Raw genomic sequence first — 19,377 nt, forward strand, 5'->3', positions numbered from 1 at the left:
AACAGTAAACAAATGTTTCCGATCATTCTGTCTTCTCCTACCGGTTCCCAGAACCTTTCGCCATCTGCCAAGCCTACGGCATCCCGTTATTAGTATTTCTGCCCAGAATTTCAGTTTTTCTGAAGATCTTGTCGACAGACAATCTGTCAGTCTAAAACAAAGTTCCTCACCCGAGTCACATCCCTCTACTTGTCAACAGGAGCATCCTCCACTGCAAAACGCTCTGTACGAGCTTCGGACTGATGTAGGAGAACGTGCACGACAGTTCCAAAATTCTCAGCTAAACATCCTCCAAACTGCAAGAACGCAAATTCCCCACTGTATTCGAGGATATATCGACTGTGACCAGCCGGTTACACCGTACTGTTCTCGGACATTAACGCCGACACATTTCCTGCTATACAACAGGGTAAATCTAGAGTATATGGAATTTGTAGCGAAAACACAGAATTGGCCACTCACCCCCACATCGGTGATCCTCCGCGGAGGCCGAGCTTGAAAGTGCCGTAGCGGCCAAACAACCTCAGAATGGGGATGGGGTTCAGAGGGTTGTGTGGGTTGCCACCCCCACCACCCCCACCCCCACCTCCACCTCCCCCATCGCCGTCGTGCTGCCGATCCTGCTGCTGCTGCTGCTGGGGTGTGGGCGGGTGCTCTGCACCCTGCGGACTGCCGGAGACCCTGGGCTGGGGTGTCAGCTGCTGCCGTGGGGACGGAGTCGTCGGGCTCTGCGGTGGCGGGGCCGGGCTGCCACCTGCGACACTTCTGTGGTGAGTTCTACCGTGTCACTACTCCTTACCAGTGGACTGCTCACAACCCCGACTGCACGGTGAACAGTTGGCTTTACTACTTCTGTTATCAATTTATGAGCTGCTCAGTACAGTTCCCTTTTTTTCATATAATTGTGTACTTATAATTTACAGATGACCGTTATAAACACCTGACTATACATTTCGTGCGTAATGTTTGTAGTACAGCTGTAGATATTTGTACTGAATGTGTCACATAAATGTGGACAGCAGGAAGAACAGAGCTATTGTCTCAAAATGCACAGCTGTGTGTTGACGTCATTTCGTCGTACATTGTACGCTAAATAAATATAATGACCACTACCTCGGGTTCTTAAGATGACTAACATTAATATTTGAGTTTATATAAAAAGTGACAACTAACCGCACTGAGTCACCCACTAAATACTTTGGCACTATATACACCAAAGTTTCTAAATCAAAATTTGTCTACATAATAGAAGTTCTGCATATGAAACATTAATAGGCTGACTTTTACATTTAGATTAGCTATATGTCAGGCATGTTATATTGTTAGAGAAGTGATCAAAGAATTTGGTAGCATCAATATTCACTTGTTTTGAAGGGAAGTAAATTACAATCGTAAGTAACAAAGGTTTATTTTCATTTAATGTATTAGATGCAGAGTTATTTATTATATACTGTTGCCAGTAACTCACAGCAAATTGCACAAATTAATGAATATACTGTGGTGCCGTAGTTAAAATATGTAAACCTTTACAGAGTCTTTTACTAGATGGTCGTGGGTCAGCTTTGCATATTATTCTTACGGCACACTTACCTGTGGCAGAAACCTGGTTTCTTTAATTCCTCTCTGTTTAAATGACTTAATACTAGTTTAGGTTTGTACCTCTACAATATCTAGGTAAAATAGAACACGTTTTCTCATCAAGAACAAATACACAATACAAATTTAGATAAAGATGTGCAAACGATACTGCAATGTATCATATTGACCGAACTATGAGACAAAGTTTTTTCACAAATTTGGCACTCAAAAAATAAAGGACCACCCTACATTCACAGATAAAGCTTTGCCTCCTGAGGTCAATATTTTTAGATTGCGTAATAGCGTAATGCAGGGTTAGTTTTACATTCACAGACAAAGCTTCGGTACTCGAGGTCATAAGCTGATTTAATTTCACGATTTCAGAAGTGTGGCACATCGGGCAGTGATACCAGTTTGGCCAAATGATGGGACCAGACAACAGTAGCGACTGATAGTGGATGCAACTCACAGCTGAGGCAGTTTGGAAATGTGGATCTACGAGTTTTCAATTCATGATTTGTTTACACAGACAATGAAACATTAATTTCAAGTTGACAGTTACTTGTGAGTCAGAGGTGATGAAAGCTGAGCAGCACGAATAAAATTTGTGACACACAAGAAGATTTTAGGTGGCAGCAGCTGAAGGACAATGAATCAGAGATTGCAAGACCAATCGGAGAGTGTTGCAGGAATCGGAGTACTGAACTCTCGAGCAAATGTGAGAGAAATCTGCCAAAGGCTTCCAGATTAGTAGTGAAATTATCCAAATGAAGGCATTGGACATAATAAGAATTTTTTCTCTTAATTTAAAGCAAGTACGAGACGGTGTGTGACGACTACAAAGTCAGTGGGTCTTATATTACGTTACAGAAAAATACTAGCTCAGCAACTTCTTGCAGTGTCTGATGAAAAGCTACTTGCATGTCAGTGCATTACAGTTCAGTCTACCTAAGAATTTGCTATAACTGTCTACAATAGATAGTGTGACCTGTTTTAGGCAGATCTTAATATGCTTTGTACAAGTATAAAACATTGGAGACACACTCCACCTTTTGCAAGATATTGTTTCTTTAGTTTTTTTCTACCCTAAAATGTTTCAGCACTTTTAGTGCTATTTTCAGTAGAAGATTTTTAATTGTCCAGTCCGATAACGATTATGGTGCAGGAACATTTGAATTAATTATGTCTGGAATACTAATTTGAAAAAGAAATATTTATATAAATTTATACACACCTCACATGACAATAAGAAGTTATTTTATGCTGGTAGCTTTGTAACTACCACAAATTTTACATTCAGTCATCTGCAAACAACAAAACACAGTTTCTATTCTTCCACTTTTCGCCATTTTCGATATAAAAATTGTGTTATTTAGCATGTTACAGACAATTTTTTATTCTGTAGCTGTGTTACTCATCATTTCCAATGTGTTAAGACACTTACTATAATTATTAAAAGAGTTTTGAGGCTTGCATGTGCAATTTCATTTATTTTATGACAAAATCAGTAGATTGTCATCTAGCATGTTGTTACTGCGACTGTATGATGTTAATTGTTGTGTTGGGCATTTATTTGAAAGATGACATGCAAATTTCCAAGTGTTATTAACGTTCAGGACATTTAGTGAGTGAGTGAGTGTGTGTGTGTGTGTGTGTGTGTGTGTGAGAGAGAGAGAGAGAGAGAGAGAGAGAGAGAGAGAGAGAGAGAGAGAGGGGGGGGGGGGGGGTGGGGGTGTTATTTGCACAGCTGGTCTATTGTGGCATGATGCTTCTCCATTTTTGTTAATTTTGGATGCAGTTGTTAATTTTGGGTGCAGGCTATTGCTAGTTTTAAGAATTTTCAAACTTGTTTCCATGTTTGCTGAGTGAAGATTCTATGCCATTACATGGCGTACAAATGTTGAGAGGAGCTATTACTTTTTAATACTCTTAGGTGTTCTGCATATTTGGTTCTGAAGTTCCTACATGTTGTGTACACACATACATACAGACATCAAATGAAGGGTTGATTGCAGATACCACACTGGCTATATTTATCAGTGTTAGTCACCTGTCTTCCAAGTTCATTCTGTATTGTACTTGTTACTTCAGTATGCTATGTTGAGACCTTGCCTTTTTAGCAAGTCCTAACACGCATACGAATTTCTTGTTGTACGTCACCATTTGTTCATTACTCTCTGCTAACTTACTCAGTTTGCTGCTGAGGAATAAACGTGCAATATTTTGTGTTTCAGTTATGTGATGTGTCATGTTGTTGTTGTTGTCCTGAGACTGGTTTGATGCAGCTCTCCATGCTACTCTATCCTGTGCAAGCTGCTTCATCTCCCAGTACCTACTGCAACCTACATCCTTCTGAATCTGCTTAGTGTATTCATCTCTTGGTCTCCCTCTACGATTTTTACTCTCCCCGCTGCCCTCCAATGCTAAATTTGTGATCCCTTGATGCCTCAAAACATGTCCTACCAACCGATTCCTTCTTCTAGTCAAGTTGTGCCACAAACTTCTCTTCTCCCCAATCCTATTCAATACCTCCTCATTAGTTACGTGATCTACCCATCTAATCTTCAGCATTCTTCTGTAGCACCACATTTCGAAAGCTTCTATTCTCTTCTTGTCCAAACTAGTTATTGTCCATGTTTCACTTCCATACATGGCTACACTCCAAACAAATACTTTCATAAACGACTTCCTGATACATAAATCTATATTCGATGTTAACAAATTTCTCTTCTTGAGAAACGCTTTCCTTGCCATTGCCAGTCTACACTTTATATCCTCTCTACTTCGACCATCATCAGTTATTTCACTTCCTAAATAGCAAAACTCCTTTACTACTTTAAGTGTCTCATTTCCTAATCTAATTCCCCCAGCATCACCCGATTTAATTTGACTACATTCCATTATCCTCGTTTTGCTTTTGTTGATGTTCATCTTATATCCTCTTTTCAAGACACTGTCCATTCCGTTCAACTGCTCTTCCAAGTCCTTTGCCGTCTCTGACAGAATTACAATGTCATCGGCGAACCTCAAAGTTTTTATTTCTTCTCCATGAATTTTAATACCTACTCCAAATTTTTTTTTGTTTCCTTTACTGCTTGCTCAATTTACAGATTGAATAACATCGGGGAGAGGCTACAACCCTGTCTCACTCCTTTCCCAACCACTGCTTCCCTTTCATGCCCCTCGACTCTTATGACTGCCATCTGGTTTCTGTACAAATTGTAAATAGCCTTTCGCTCCCTGTATTTTACCCCTGCCACCTTCAGAATTTGAAAGAGAGTATTCCAGTCAACATTGTCAAAAGCTTTCTCTAAGTCTACAAATGCTAGAAACGTAGGTTTGCCTTTTCTTAATCTTCTAAGATAAGTCGTAAGGTCAGTATTGCCTCACGTGTTCCAACATTTCGACGGAATCCAAACTGATCCTCCCCGAGGTCCGCATCTACCAGTTTTTCCATTCGTCTGTAAAGAATTCGCGTTAGTATTTTGCAGCTGTGACTTATTAAACTGATAGTTCGGTAATTTTCACATCTGTCAGCACCTGCTTTCTTTGGGATTGGAATTATTATATTCTTCTTGAAGTCTGAGGGTATTTCACCTGTCTCATATATCTTGCTCACCAGGTGGTAGAGTTTTGTCATGACTGGCTCTCCCAAGGCCGTCAGTAGTTCTAATGGAATGTTGTCTACTCCGGGGGCCTTGTTTCGACTCAGGTCTTTCAGTGCTCAAACTCTTCACGCAGTATCTTACCTCCCATTTCGTCTTCATCTACATCCTCTTCCATTTCCATAATATTGTCCTTAAGTACATCGCCCTTGTATAAACCTTCTATATACTCCTTCCACCTTTCTGCGTTCCCTTCTTTGCTTAGAACTGGATTGCCATCTGAGCTCTTGATATCCGTACACGTGGTTCTCTTCTCTCCAAAGGTCTCTTTAATTTTCCTGTAGGCAGTATCTATCTTACCCCTAGTGAGATAAGCCTCTACATCCTTCCATTTGTCCTCTAGCCATCGCTGCTTAGCCATTTTGCACTTCCTGTCGATCACATTTTTGAGACGTTTGTATTCCTTTTTGCCTGCTTCATTTACTGCATTTTTATATTTTCTCCTTTCATCAATTAAATTCAATATTTCTTCTGTTACCCAAGGATTTCTAGCAACCCTCGTCTTTTTACCTACTTTATCCTCTGCTGCCTTCACTACTTCATCCCTCAGAGCTACCCATTCTTCTTCAACTGTGTTTCTTTCCCCCATTGCTGTGTGTCATTAACTACATAAATAAATAAACTTCAAAAATGTAACGTAATTGGCAGATAGAAAATCTACTCATCATGCAGCAGCAGGAGAAAATACATACAAAAGTTGGGGAAATGTGCAAGCTCTCTCAGAACCAGTGGCTTCTCTTCTGGCAGAAGCGTTAAAGGGAAAGGAATGAACTAAAAGAACCGGTGAGTTTTAAGAAATGGGAATAGTTAAGGTAATGTCACTCCAAATCCTGGTTCAGGGGACACTTACGGAATGAGATGAGAAGGAAGACTGATTGATGGGGATGACATCAGATGAGATTTGAAAACCTGAGTGCTTAAAGGTGGAAGATATTGTAATAAGTGAGACAGACATCGCTAACAAAACATCGTGCAAGAGTCGATAAGAGCAAAGAACTATGTGCATTACATGGGGTAGGTAGATGGAGATAGGAGGTTGGGGAAAAAAAAAAAGAAAAAAGAAAGAAAGAAAGAAAGAAAGAAAGAAAGGTCAGAAAATAGATGACATAGAAATTTAAATGGAAGAGACAAGAGGAATAGTTACTGAGAAAAAATTCTGAAGCTGAAGAAATTAGCATAAATTAAGGCCAGGTAGATGGCAAAAACCAAGGACATGTTGTAATGCCACTCCCACCTGTGGAGTTGTGATAAACTTGTGTCTGGGGGAAGAATCCAGATGGCATGTCTGGTGAAAAAGGCTCTAAGGTCATGACTGTCATGCTGTAGAATATGCTACGAAATAGGATATTGTGTGTTGCCAACATACATCTCTGTCTATGTCCACTCATCCTAACTCGGTTGTAGTCATTACGGCATTTTTCATTTGGAGTACTCGTCATACAACATACGTGCCTAATTTTATGCTATCACTCGTAGAAAACCTCGTTCGCCATCTCGAATCATTTACAAGATATGATAATTGTTACGATTACGCGATTTGTGACGCACAAGATTGTGGGTGGTTTGTCGTGCAGGACAGTGCTTCGGATATAAATCTAAGTAGCTCGAGAAGATATAAGGTATCATTCTGCTCTCAGCTTTTATTTAAAGTTTGATATGTGCTCTACATTTCATTTCTTGCAATGTACGAGAGAAAATAAACCGTATGTAAAGTTTAAAGTTTATGTGATGCAGTTTTACCTCCGCAAAATATTTCATACGAAGTTTTTCTTAATTTGATGCAGCACAGCAACTATGGCATAAATAAGTGCAGTTCTTTATCAAGCGAAGATATCAGACTGTAAGACGTATAAAAATATCCCCCCCCCCCCCCCCCCCAATCTAATGGTTTTCTTAAACACAGTAAGTATTTCATAACAGCAACCACGTCTGCACAGACAGAATTGGGCACACTGCGCCCGACCTTCCGTCGGATATGAAACCTAATAACTCGAGAAAGGAGAGAGAGATTGTTCAGCTCTCAATTTTAAATACACTTTTGGTATCTTATCTACATTTCATTCATCGAAATGGACGAGTGAAAATCGACAACAGAAAATGTGTTTTTATACCTGTAAACTCTTTAAAATTTCACGCAATGTTTAACTTAATTTGATGCAGTGCAGTAAGTAGGACGACGAACAAAAACAAATTCCGTTCCTTACGGGGTGAAGATAACAGACTGCAGGATGTGAAAAAAGTAAAATTTTTTAACCTAACAGTTTCTGAAAAATGTGTCAGCAAGTACTTCATATCGCCGTGTCTCAGCCCGGGAACCACCATTCAGCCACCAGTACAGCAATAAAAAAGCGGCCTCAGCGCAGAATGCAAAGAGCTCGTCCGTAGCAGCAAATGGGTCAACGTATCCCACATTAATTCTCTTAACTCTACGAAAAGTCTTGTCTTCTTGGAGTCAGATAAATAAATAGTATGTCGGCCATTTCAATATTGTCTGGGTAACAGTGGAAATACATTCTTAAAGGTACTGCTAAATGATGGCACTCACCTCCCTGTTGCAGCAGAAGGAGCTGCTGCTGGCGTTGCAGCATCTGCTGTTGCTGTTGCTGCAGCAGCTGGTGGCGCTGCTGCAGGGAGAGCTGCTGCTGGCGCTGCTGCAGCGTGGCCAGCGCGTTCTGCTGCTCGTGCTGCAGCTGCTGCGAACACACGCGTTCCCACTGTGACTCGGAACGACATCTCCCCTGTGCGGGCAGAAGGGTTAATCCCAAATTGTGAAGACGAGTGGCACATCTGGGTACGGAGCGTGGAGGATTACGTTCTAGCTTCTCACCTACCTGCTACGGACGGTCCGAGATCTGAGAAATCATCTACTCGTATTCGCTCTCGACACTCTCGGAGGCCGGTACGGATTTTAGAATACGAGAGGACGAGACTTACCGTACGCCACTGCCTCTACTCGTATTCGCTGTCGACATTCCGGTGTGGAGTGTTAGAATAGGAAAGGACGAGATTTTCCGTACGACACTGCAGTTTGGCTAGTGTCGGTGTGACTCGAGCCCGGCACGAGAATGCCTGTCGGGATGCGTTTTCATTTCGTTCGATTTCGTAATTTCTGATCACTGTAATAGCAACAGCTAATGCAGAAAAGACAGACAAATCATTCTCGAATGATGATGCAAGAATATAATAATTGAAAGAATAAATAGTTTTACAGACCAGTTTCCATAAAATAGTAACCGAAAGACTGCAAATCACAAAAAAAACTCTGCTAATCCAAAAATATTATTTCCTCCGTCCCCGAAATTTTGTCAGAAAACCTCACTTCTGAAATGGACTTAGCTTTGCCCCATTTTCATAAATCTGTTTCCCTCAGAGGTGTATAAGACACAGAAACTCACATTATTCGCACAGCCTCACTGAGCATCTGTCAAGAAATCGAGAACATTGGGAGTACAATTGGTTGAATCTGTAGGAGTTCTCATTTTTTGGACGAAAAGTCAATTTCCTACAGTTTCCAATAACAGGGTTCCGGATCCTCAATGTTTTGATTCTGCCATCTGCTATTCATTGATGGCGATGTCAGTATAGACATTACGTGAGCTCAGGCACCGTGTTGGCAGAGAAAAGAAACTGGCAGTGTGATTTTAAAGGAACCGTCATGGCATTTGCCGTAACGACTCGGGGAAACCCAGAAGAATCCGAGTAGTCACGGCCAGACGGGACTCTATTCCTTCCGAATGCTTGTCCGGCACTTTAATGACTCACCTCGGTCGTTACCTTCACACTTCCATGCATACAGATGTAAGCTGAATGATATTTCCTTCAGCCTTTCAGGGTTTCACATCACGGTGCAGAACAAGTTTTTCACATTATTCACTGGTGGTGAGCACATTTTAAATGAAGTGCAAAACTATTAACGAGACCACACTTGGGTCCAAGGCATATGGAGATGCCATTATTAGCAAAACAGAATGTGTAGGCCATGTTCAAAAACATTTGGGAAAAAGACTGAAAAAACTAACTGTCGATATGTTGTTGTGGTCTTCAGTCCTGAGACTGGTTTGATGCAGCTCTCCATGCTACTCTAGCCTGTGCAAGCTTTATCTCCCAGTACCTACTTTAACCTACAGCCTTCTGAATATGCTTAGTGTATTCATCTCTTGGTTTCCCTATACGATTATTACCCTTCACACTGCCCTCCAGTACTAAATTGGTGATCCCTTGATGCCTCAGAACATGTCCTACCAACTGATCCCTTCTTCTGGTCAAGTTGTGCCACAAACTTCTCCCCAATCCTATTCAATACTTCCTCATTAGTTATGTGATCTACCCATCTAATCTTCAGCATTCTTCTGTATCACCACATTTCAAATGCTTCTATTCTCTTCTCGTCCATGTTTCACTTCCATACATGGCTACATTCCATACAAACACTTTCAGAAATGACTTCCTGACACTTAAATCTATACTCGAAGTTAACAAAATTTCTCTTCTTCAGAAACGCTTTCCTTGCTATTGCCAGTCTACATTTTATATCCTCTCTACTTCGACCATCATCAGTTATTTTGCTCCCCAAATATCAAAACTCCTTTACTACTTAAGTGTCTCATTTCCTAATCTAATTCCCTCAGCATCACCTGACATAATTCGACTACATTCCATTATCCTCGTTTTGCTTTTGCTGATGATCTTATATCCTCCTTTCAAGACACTGTTCACTCCATTCAACTGCTCTTCCAAGTCCTTTGCTGTCTCTGACAGAATTACAATGTCATCGGCGAACCTCAATGTTTTTATTTCTTCTCCGTGGATTTTAATACCAACTCCAAATTTTTCTTTTGTTTACTTTACTGCTTGCTCAATATACAGATTGAATAACGTAGGGGAGAGGCTACAACCCTGTCTCACTCCCTTCCCAACCACTGCTTCCCTTTCATGTCCCTCGACTCGTATAACTGCCATCTGGTTTCTGTACAAATTGTAAATAGCCTTTTGCTCCCTGTATTTTACCCCTGCCACCTTTAGAATTTGGAAGAGAGTATTCCAGTCAACATTGTCAAAAGCTTTCTCTAAGTCTACAAATGCTAGAAACATAGGTTTGCCTTTCCTTAATCTTTCTTCTAAGATAAATCGTAAGGTCAGTATTGCCTCACGTGTTCCAGTATTTCTACGGAATCCAAACTGATCTTCCCCGAGGTCGGCTTCTACTAGTTTTTCCATTCGTCTGTAAAGAATTCGTGTTAGTATTTTGCAGCTGTGGCTTATTAAACAGATTGTTCGGTAATTTTCACATCTGTCAACACCTGCTTTCTTTGGGATTGGAATTATTATATTCTTCTTGAATTCTGAGGGTATTTCGCCCGTTTCACACATCTTGCTCACCAGATGGTAGAGTTTTGTCAGGACTGGCTCTCCCAAGTCTACTCCGGGGGCCTTGTTTCGACTCAGGTCTTTCAGTGCTCTGTCAAACTCTTCACGCAGTATCGTATCTCCCTTTTCATTTTCATCTACATCCTCTTCCGTTTCCATAATATTGTCCTCAAGTACATCGCACTTGTATAGACCCTCTATATACTCCTTCCACCTTTCTGCTTTCCCTTCTTTGCTTAGAACTGGGTTTCCATCTGAGCTCTTGATGTTCATACAAGTGGTTCTCTTGTCTCCGAAGGACTCTAATTTTCCTGTAGGCAGTATCTATCTTACTCCTAGTGAGGTAAGCCACTACATCCTTACATTTGTCCTCTAGCCATCCCTGCTTAGCCATGTTGCACTTCCTGCCGATGTCATTTTTGAGACGTTTGTATTCCTTTTTGCCTGCTTCATTTACTGCATTTTTATATTTTCTCCTTTCATCAATTAAATTCAATATTTCTTCTGTTACCCAAGGATTTCTACAAGCCCTCGTCTTTTTACCTATTTGATTCTCTGCTGCCTTCACTACTTCATCCCTCAATGCTACCCATTCTTCTTCTACTGTATTTCTTTCTCCCTTTCCTGTCAATTGTTCCCTTATGCTCTCCCTGAAACTCTGTACAACCTCTGGTTCTTTCAGTTTATCCAGGTCCCATCTCTTTAAATTCTCACCTTTTTGCAGTTTCTTCAGTTTTAATCTACAGGTCATAACCAATAGATTGTGGTCAGAGTCCACATCTGGCCTTGGAAATGTCTTACAATTTAAAACCTGTTTCCTAAATCTCAGTCTTACCATTATATAATTTATCTGAAACCTGTCAGTATCTCCAGGCTTCTTCCATGTATACAACCTTCTTTCATGATTCTTAAACCAAGTGTTAGCTATGATTAAGTTGTGCTCTGTGCAAAATTCTACCAGGCGGCTTCCTCTTTCATTTCTTAGCCCCAATCCATAGTCACCTACTACGTTCCCTTCCTCCCTTTTCCTACACTAGAATTCCAGTCACCTATGACTATTAAATTTTCGTCTCCCTTCACTATCTGAATAATTTCTTTTATTTCATCATACATTTTCTTGATATGATTTGTTGATATGAGGGCAAAAAAATTAGAAGATGGAGAATGGTTGACCGAACAGGGTCAGTTAACTAAAACTGAAAATGAAAACTTGCAGGTATACTATGGGCAGGCAATTAGGAGAAATAAAGAAAACCTGGAGGCAATGAAGAGATATGTTTGGTCCATATTCTTCCATTAAGTCCTCTACTGATGATAAGCTATGTCACGGATTGTGTCCATCAGGAGAAAATTCATGGTGCAAATACAATAGCACTCAGGCAACTGGAGAATCGTATTCTCACCAACGTTCTCTTCCTGCTGCTGCTGTTGTTACAGCAATTAAACCTATTTTCAGAGACTTGGCACATCCTGACCTTCTAAGCAAATGTCAGCATGGGCAGACACAGAACCCAAATGAATGTTTCAACAGAGTAATTTGGAACTACCTTCCTAAAACTGTATTTGTAGGCACGCATACAATGAAACTAGGAGTTAGTGATGCTGTTATTACATTCAATTGTGGTAATATTGGAAAGTGTTGGGTACTGAAAAGACTGGGAATTAATCATAGTGAAAATACGATCACAGGGCTGCAACAGTGCGATAAAATGAGGATAGCCGATGGCTAAGAAGAAGAGACAAATATCCAGGAAGGTGAAAAAGAAGCTGGAAGACCTGCGAGAAGCCAAAGACGGGTCATCAAATGCAGCAGGACACTTTTAATTAACTGTAAGTAACAAATTTCAAAAGCTTTTTCTTTAAAGTCAATTTCCTGCAAACTAAAATTTTCAGTACATATGACCTATTATATCATAACCACCACAGATAAATGAATGAATTTTTCAGAGACTCTGCGTAACATAAAAGGCCACCTCTGGTATTACATTCATTAATGTTCCACCATTAGACAGTTCTCAAAAAAATATTTTCTGCAGAAAAAGCTTTATATTTTTTGTTAATAATTTAAAAAAGTATTTCTTAAAAACCATAAAATGGATAAAGTAGATTTTAGTACAGTTGACTCTATTAGCATCATGTAACACACAGTAAGAATATTAAGGTCCTGCATCAAATAGTCCCCCCCCCCCCCCCCCTCCATAAATGGGTCAAATACTTGCCTAAATTAACACGGGTTAGATAGGCAGTGTGTGGTTCCCTTCAGTAACCCTAAATGTATCACTGGGAACAAAGCAGAGTCAGTTAAATCAATCATCATACTTGAGTGTGGCGTACCTCCTGCTGCAGGATCTGCTGTTGCTGCTGCTGTATGTGGCGCTGCACGATCAACTGCTGCTGCTGCTGCCGCTGCTGCTGGGACGAGCCCGCCGCAGGAGTCGCCGGCGACGAGCCCGCACCCCCCGAGGGCCGTCCGCCCACGGGCGACGCCCGCTCACTGGCACCCGACCCGTAGCCGGCCGGCAAGCTGCGCGGGCGGTGCAACTCCGCGGGGGAGGCGGCGGCGGCCGGCTGTGGCTGCGGCGTCCCCAGCCCGAGGGGGGAGCGCGCGAAACGGGGGCCCGCATGCTGGATCCTGGTGGGTGCACCGGCCCGAGTCTTTTACTGAGACGCAGTAAAAGTGTAGCACATTTAAAATAACCGTGTATTTGGCTTCCTCACATTCTCCTTTCATAATGGGGTCTGTACACGGACCGAGAAAAGTAATTCCTGGACTTCACAACTAAAAATTCACTTTTTCCTTGTTAAGTGACAGCATACTTTCCCTCAGAACTGTAAAACTTGTCAATGCTTCAAAAGGTTAAAGTTTTATACATCACGACGTAGAACTTTGCAGCACTTCAAAAAACTATACAAAGCAGGAAAAAAAGTAGGTTGGCGCAAATCTCTGATGTGCAGCAACACGCACATTGAATATTTTTGTATTACGAAAGTATAAATTCAAATTCCATTTATACCTCCATGGTTCACGACGGTGATACTTTCTCGTGATGTCGCTCTGATAGAGCTGTGCCCGGTTTCGGTCACCAGGGATATCTGTCGAGTTTTGCGGTCGTATCCCGAAGGCCATCTGGTGCTTCGTTTGTGTAAAGACGTAGTTGTTTCATCGAAAATGCCAGCTTGTGTCATTTATGGGTGTAGTAATGGATCCAATTATAATGTTAAGTTTGAAGGTATTCACATTCCATTTGTAAGTGGAGCCACTGAATCAATATTTTCTTTTGTATGTTTGTTACTGGTGAAAAATAATCCACAGACAGCATCCTCTTGATTACATTTATAGTACTGCACTGCACTGCTGTTATTGACCACACATCGGTTTGTGGGGTGTTCGACTGTACGGTCGTCAGCACCCGTACAAAGTGCCAATTTTTTCACCAGTCCGATTTTGTACACAGTCCAATCTATTCACTGTCACAAATGATGACGATGAAACAATGAGGACAACACAAACACCCAGTCCCCTGGCAGAGAAAATCACCAACCTGGCTGGGAAACAAACCCGGGACCCTGTTATCCAGAGGAAGCAGCGCTAGCCACTAGACCACTAGCTGCAGACACACACCGAATATAGCATCACAGGTAAGTTTTCAAGGAGAGAAGATGTTTAAACTACAGTGAGATATGTACTGACAATCTAATAAAACAATAACTCTATTCTAATGGAGGTATACCTCTATGCAGTTCCGTTTCTTTTGACATTTCAAGAATTGCTCACTTTGTTAACATGCACAAGATAAGATAGCATGCCTTGCTTCTTTCCTTATTGCACACATTTATTGGCTAGCAAAGAAGACATAGGCAAGATTTCTGCCAACATGAACATTAAAAATGCTGTACATATGAGTTGAAAGCTGAAAATGTGGTTAACAAGAAGCAGTACCTGCACAGAAACGAGGACTGTTTTTGGCGTTCCAGCTTCATTTTCTACTGTTAGCAATACAAGTAGAGTTAAATAGAATATGAAAGCACCATTTCAACATCACATCCTTCTCTTCTCAGTTATTCGAAGTTATCAACAAAAATCAAGTTACATTAACAAGGCTAAATGTGTCATATTACTAGGGCAAATATGGATTCAAGAACAGAAAAAAGTTCCAAATTGCCTTCCTCACACCGTTATTCATGCAAGCAAAGTAATTTTTAATATTTAAAGCATCTGTTGTATACACACAACAAAAATTAAAAACCAGATGCAGTCGTAAACAACAGTCTGCTGATATTTTGAGCTATTTGAGATGACGGCAGGCCCCATCCCTTCTGGGATCGAGCAACAAACAATGTAAGTAAGTCTATAGCGCCATCTCCCTTCTTTTTTACATCCAGATCGTATGACGTGACGCATCGAGCCAATAGCGACATCACAGTTAAGTAGTGCAAACAAACAAATAGGAAAAGTTAATGCTTTAAATTAATGTACGTAGTGTAGCTAAAAGAAAAGTTAAGGTTTTACATATAATATTGCTCTTTAAGATTAATAACTAAAAAACAGCTTAACTTTCACATATAATATTGGTCTTTTTTGTGTATTATGCTTTCAGACCACCCCCTCCCCCCTTACGAACCATGGTCCTACCTGTTGGTGGGGAGGCTTGCGTGCCTTAGCAATACAGATGACCGTACCGTAGGCACAACCACAACGGAGGGGTATCTGTTGAGAGGCCAGACAAATGTCCGGTTCCTGAAGAGGGGCAGCAGCCTTTTCAGTAGTTGCACAGGCAACAGTCTGAATAATTGACTGATCTGGCCTTGTAACACTAACCAAAACAGCCTTGCTGTGCTGGTACTGCGAACGCCTGAAAGCAAGGGGAAACTACAGACGTAATTTTTCCCGAGGGCATGCAGCTTTCCTGTATGAGGCATACTCTTGGGTAAAATATTCCCAAGGTAAAATAGTCCCCCATTCGGATCTCTGGGCGGGGACTACTAAAGAGGACGTTGTTGTCGGGAGAAAGAAAACTGGCATTCTACGGATCGGAGTTGTTCAAAGAAGGCATTTAGTAAAGTTTCACAGGATGTCTTATCTTTGCAGCAACTTCCATTTGTTTGGCAGTAGATTATACATACCAACATACCACAAGAGGCTAGAGTAAAACTGATTTTTTTCGTCCATCCAACAGGGCACGAAGATAGCAACAACTGTACCTGAGCATAATACAAAATTTTAAAGCTCTCTACTGCAGACAAATCGTTACACTTATGCTAGATGACATTAAAAAGGGTGAGAAGATGAAAGTAACAGTTTGATAAGGCCTGAAAAGATGTCCATCTTACCACTCTTCACAACTGCTCCAGAAAGTGTGGGTTTATAATGCAAAGAGAGCATGCAAAAAGGCCATCACAGTTGGCAAATTAATAAATTTGATCCAACCGGGCTCAGTGTGGGAAGTTCTACCCACCTATTGTGATTAATATTGGAGGATGATGACATGGTGTTCTAATGGTTGTTGATGTAGATGTGGATGATAAAACTGTTTGGCCTGTCAGAATTTGGACAAGGAAGACAACCAAAAAGTCCAGCCACAATCAGTGAGGCATCTGTTCACACCCTAGTCTTCTACACCTTCAGAATGGAAATGAGTAATGATTTCATCTCAGCTCTCATCACCCTCGAAAATTCACTGGTCAATGCAAGATGGAAGTCGCTCTCTCAAAAGAAAAATCACTGGCTACTTTTCAAAATCATGTCTAATATTTTCATTAACATGCCTCTCATATACTGTGTGTGTGTGTGTGTGTGTGTGTGTGTGTGTGTGTGTGTGTGTGTGTGTGTGTGTGTGTGTGTGTGTGTGTGTGTGTGTGTCTATATATAAACTTACACAATGATGGCTAACATAACTGAAACATTGGTAGCCAAGCCCATATTTATTCTGATGTACCTAGAGAATTTAAGAACGAGCTGCAAGTGTACCTGAAAAGAAGCAATATAAAGATAATCAATAGTTAGAATATTTGTGATTTTACCGTACTTCAATAATTTAATTATGCGAGTGGCAATTCAGAGGCAGGCTGCTAAAATTGTTACCAACAAGTTCAATCAACATGCAAATGTCATGGAGACCCTCTGTGAACTGATAAGGGAATCCCTTGAGGAAAGGAAATGTTCTTTTTGCAAAATATTATTGAGAAAATTTAGAGAACATGCACACGAAGTTGACTGCAGAACAATTCTACTGCCGCCAACGTACATTCTGCATAAGGACCACAAAGACAAGATAAGTGACACTAAGGCTCGTATGGACGCATATAGACAAGTCCTTTTCCATCACTCTATTTGCGAGTGGAACAAGAAAGGAAATGGCTGGCAGTGGAACAGTGTACCTTCTGTATGGCACCGTTCAGTGGCACATGGATTATGTGGGGGACATCATTTGTTGAAGGGAGGTAAGCGTCAGGAAAAACATCACTTTACAAAAGTCGTACGTTACAACACACGAAAGGACAATATCTGGACTCCAGGATGACTAGTTATTTGCAATAACAAACTCTGCAGAAATCTCCTACTACCTCATCTGGTCAGAAGGAAACGGGCTAGGCGTTGTCCGGTGCTGTGGCGAAGACATCCTCTGCTGGGGTGACGGCGAAGTCAGGCGTCCCGGAGACGGCATCTGCGCTCCCGGGCTGAAAGCGCTCTCCTCGCCGTGCTGCAACATCAGTGATATGGCCGATTAAAAGTGGTATACTTTGCAAATCTTGTCACGTATCAATCTGCGGTACTAGGGTGTATACGTGGACAAGGGGAAAAAATCTCGGATTTTTCCCGGATTTCCTGGTTAAAAATACATTTTCTCCCGGGTGAGAATACACTTTCTCAGTGTTAAGTGACAGAATACTCTTCATCGGCGCTGTAAAACTCGTCAATTCCTCGAATGTTTATGTTTTTATATACTGACATTTTGTAAGACCTTTGATGTGCAGCAACATGTACGCTGCATATTTCCGTATAACGAAGGTATAAATTTTAATTCCACCAAACACCGCATGTCACTTTCCGAAGCATTGGAATAGAGATTGCGAGGCGCTTTTGTAAGCCAGTCATAGCTCACTGTCACGTGATCTCGCCAGCTGATGACAGCACAGACAAGTGATGTATGAAGCCAACAACAAGATTAGATTAGATTAATACTTGTTCCATAGATCATGAATATGACACTTCATAATAATGTGGAACGTGTCAGGTTAATAAAAGATGTCTGCACAAGATATTACATTACACCAAATATTGCATGACACTAATGTTTAAGTTGTTGTTGTTGTTTTTTTGCCTTAATTTATATCTAAAAATTCAGCCAATGAGTCGGAGGAGTTGTCATCTAGAAATTCTTTTAATTTATTTTTAAATGTTAGTTGACTATCTGTCAGGCTTTTGATGCTGTTTGGTAGGAGCCCAAAGACTTTTGTGGCAGCATAATTTACCCCCTTCTGTGCCATTACCCCCTTCTGTGCCAAAGTCAGATTTAACCCTGCATAGTGAAGATCATCCTTTCTCCTGGTGTTATAGCTATGCACACTGCTATTACTTTTGAACTGGGCTGCATTATTAACAACAAATTTCATAAGTGAATATATATATATACTGTGAGGTTACTGCAAGGTTACTGAGAGGATCCCTAGATCCTTAAATAGATGTCTGCAAGATGACCGTGGGTGGGCTCCAGCAATTATTCTGATTACACGTTTTTGAGCAATGAATACTTTTCTACTCAACGATGAATTACCTCAGAATATGATGCCGTATGAAAACGGTGAATGAAAGTAGGCATAGTAAGCTAATTTACTGAGATTCTTATCACCAAAATTTGCAATAACCCTAATAGCATACGTAGCTGAACTCAGACGTTTCAGCAGACCATCAATGTGTTGCTTCCAGTTTAACCTTTCATCAATGGACACACCTAAAAATTTTGAAAATTCTACTTTAGCTACAGACTTCTATTCAAAGTCTATATTTATTATTGGAGTTGTGCCATTTACTGTATGGAACTGTATATACTGTGTTTTATCAAAATTTAAAGAGAGTCCGTTTGCGAAAAACATCATTCACAATTACATCACTTAGTTCTTGGTTTTTAGATGTTATTACTATACTTGTATCGTCAGCAACAAGAACTAACTTTGCATCATCATCAATGTGGAATGGTAAGTCATTGATGTGTATCAAGAACAGTAAAGGACCTGAGACTGAACCCTGTGGGACCCCGTGCTTGATAGGCCCCCAGTTTGAGGAATCAGCTGTTGTATTAACATTACATGAACCACTTATTTCAACTTTCTGCATTCTTCCTGTTAAGTATGAATTAAAACATTTGTGCACTGGCCCCCTCAAACCATAATGATTTAGCTTATCTAAAAGAATACCCTGATTTACAAAATCAAAGGCCTTTGAGAGATCACAAAAAATACCAATGGGTGATGTCCGGTTATTCAGAGCATTTAATATTTGATTAGTGATCACTCTTAAGAAGTGCAAACATACAAGTAAGAAAGGTTAATGGTTGAAATTAATATACATAGCATTCACATATAATATTGGTCTCTAAGATTAATAAGCTGGAAGAGAAGCTAAGCTTCCACATATAATGTTGATCTTTTTTGCACGTGTTACACTTTAAGATACATCACATAAATGTGCTAGTAAAATTTTTAATAACAACGTAAATGTTTGGTCTTCTGGGCTTGAAATTCTTCTAAATGGTTGTCCTCAAAGAGC

At 40.6% G+C, this 19,377-nt stretch overlaps 1 protein-coding gene across 11 annotated transcripts in view; it reads right to left on the minus strand.

The window, feature by feature from the left end:
• The window catches only part of LOC126293165 (histone-lysine N-methyltransferase 2C-like), a 386,337-nt gene that overhangs the window by 144,739 nt on the left and 222,221 nt on the right, over positions 1–19,377 (minus strand). For 10 of the 11 annotated variants that reach the window (XM_049986267.1, XM_049986260.1, XM_049986265.1 and 7 more), the window contains exons 45-48: positions 17,175–17,311; positions 12,945–13,242; positions 7,789–7,936; positions 463–754 (exon numbers count right to left, since the gene is read on the minus strand). In XM_049986267.1, the coding sequence (XP_049842224.1) occupies positions 463–754; positions 7,789–7,936; positions 12,945–13,242; positions 17,175–17,311 (875 nt within the window). The remainder of the gene's footprint in view (positions 1–462; positions 755–7,788; positions 7,937–12,944; positions 13,243–17,174; positions 17,312–19,377) is intronic. The other variant, XM_049986261.1, reaches the window with a different exon arrangement.

Source organism: Schistocerca gregaria, chromosome 10, assembly GCF_023897955.1.
Source record: "Schistocerca gregaria isolate iqSchGreg1 chromosome 10, iqSchGreg1.2, whole genome shotgun sequence".
Classification (NCBI taxonomy): domain Eukaryota; kingdom Metazoa; phylum Arthropoda; class Insecta; order Orthoptera; family Acrididae; genus Schistocerca; species Schistocerca gregaria.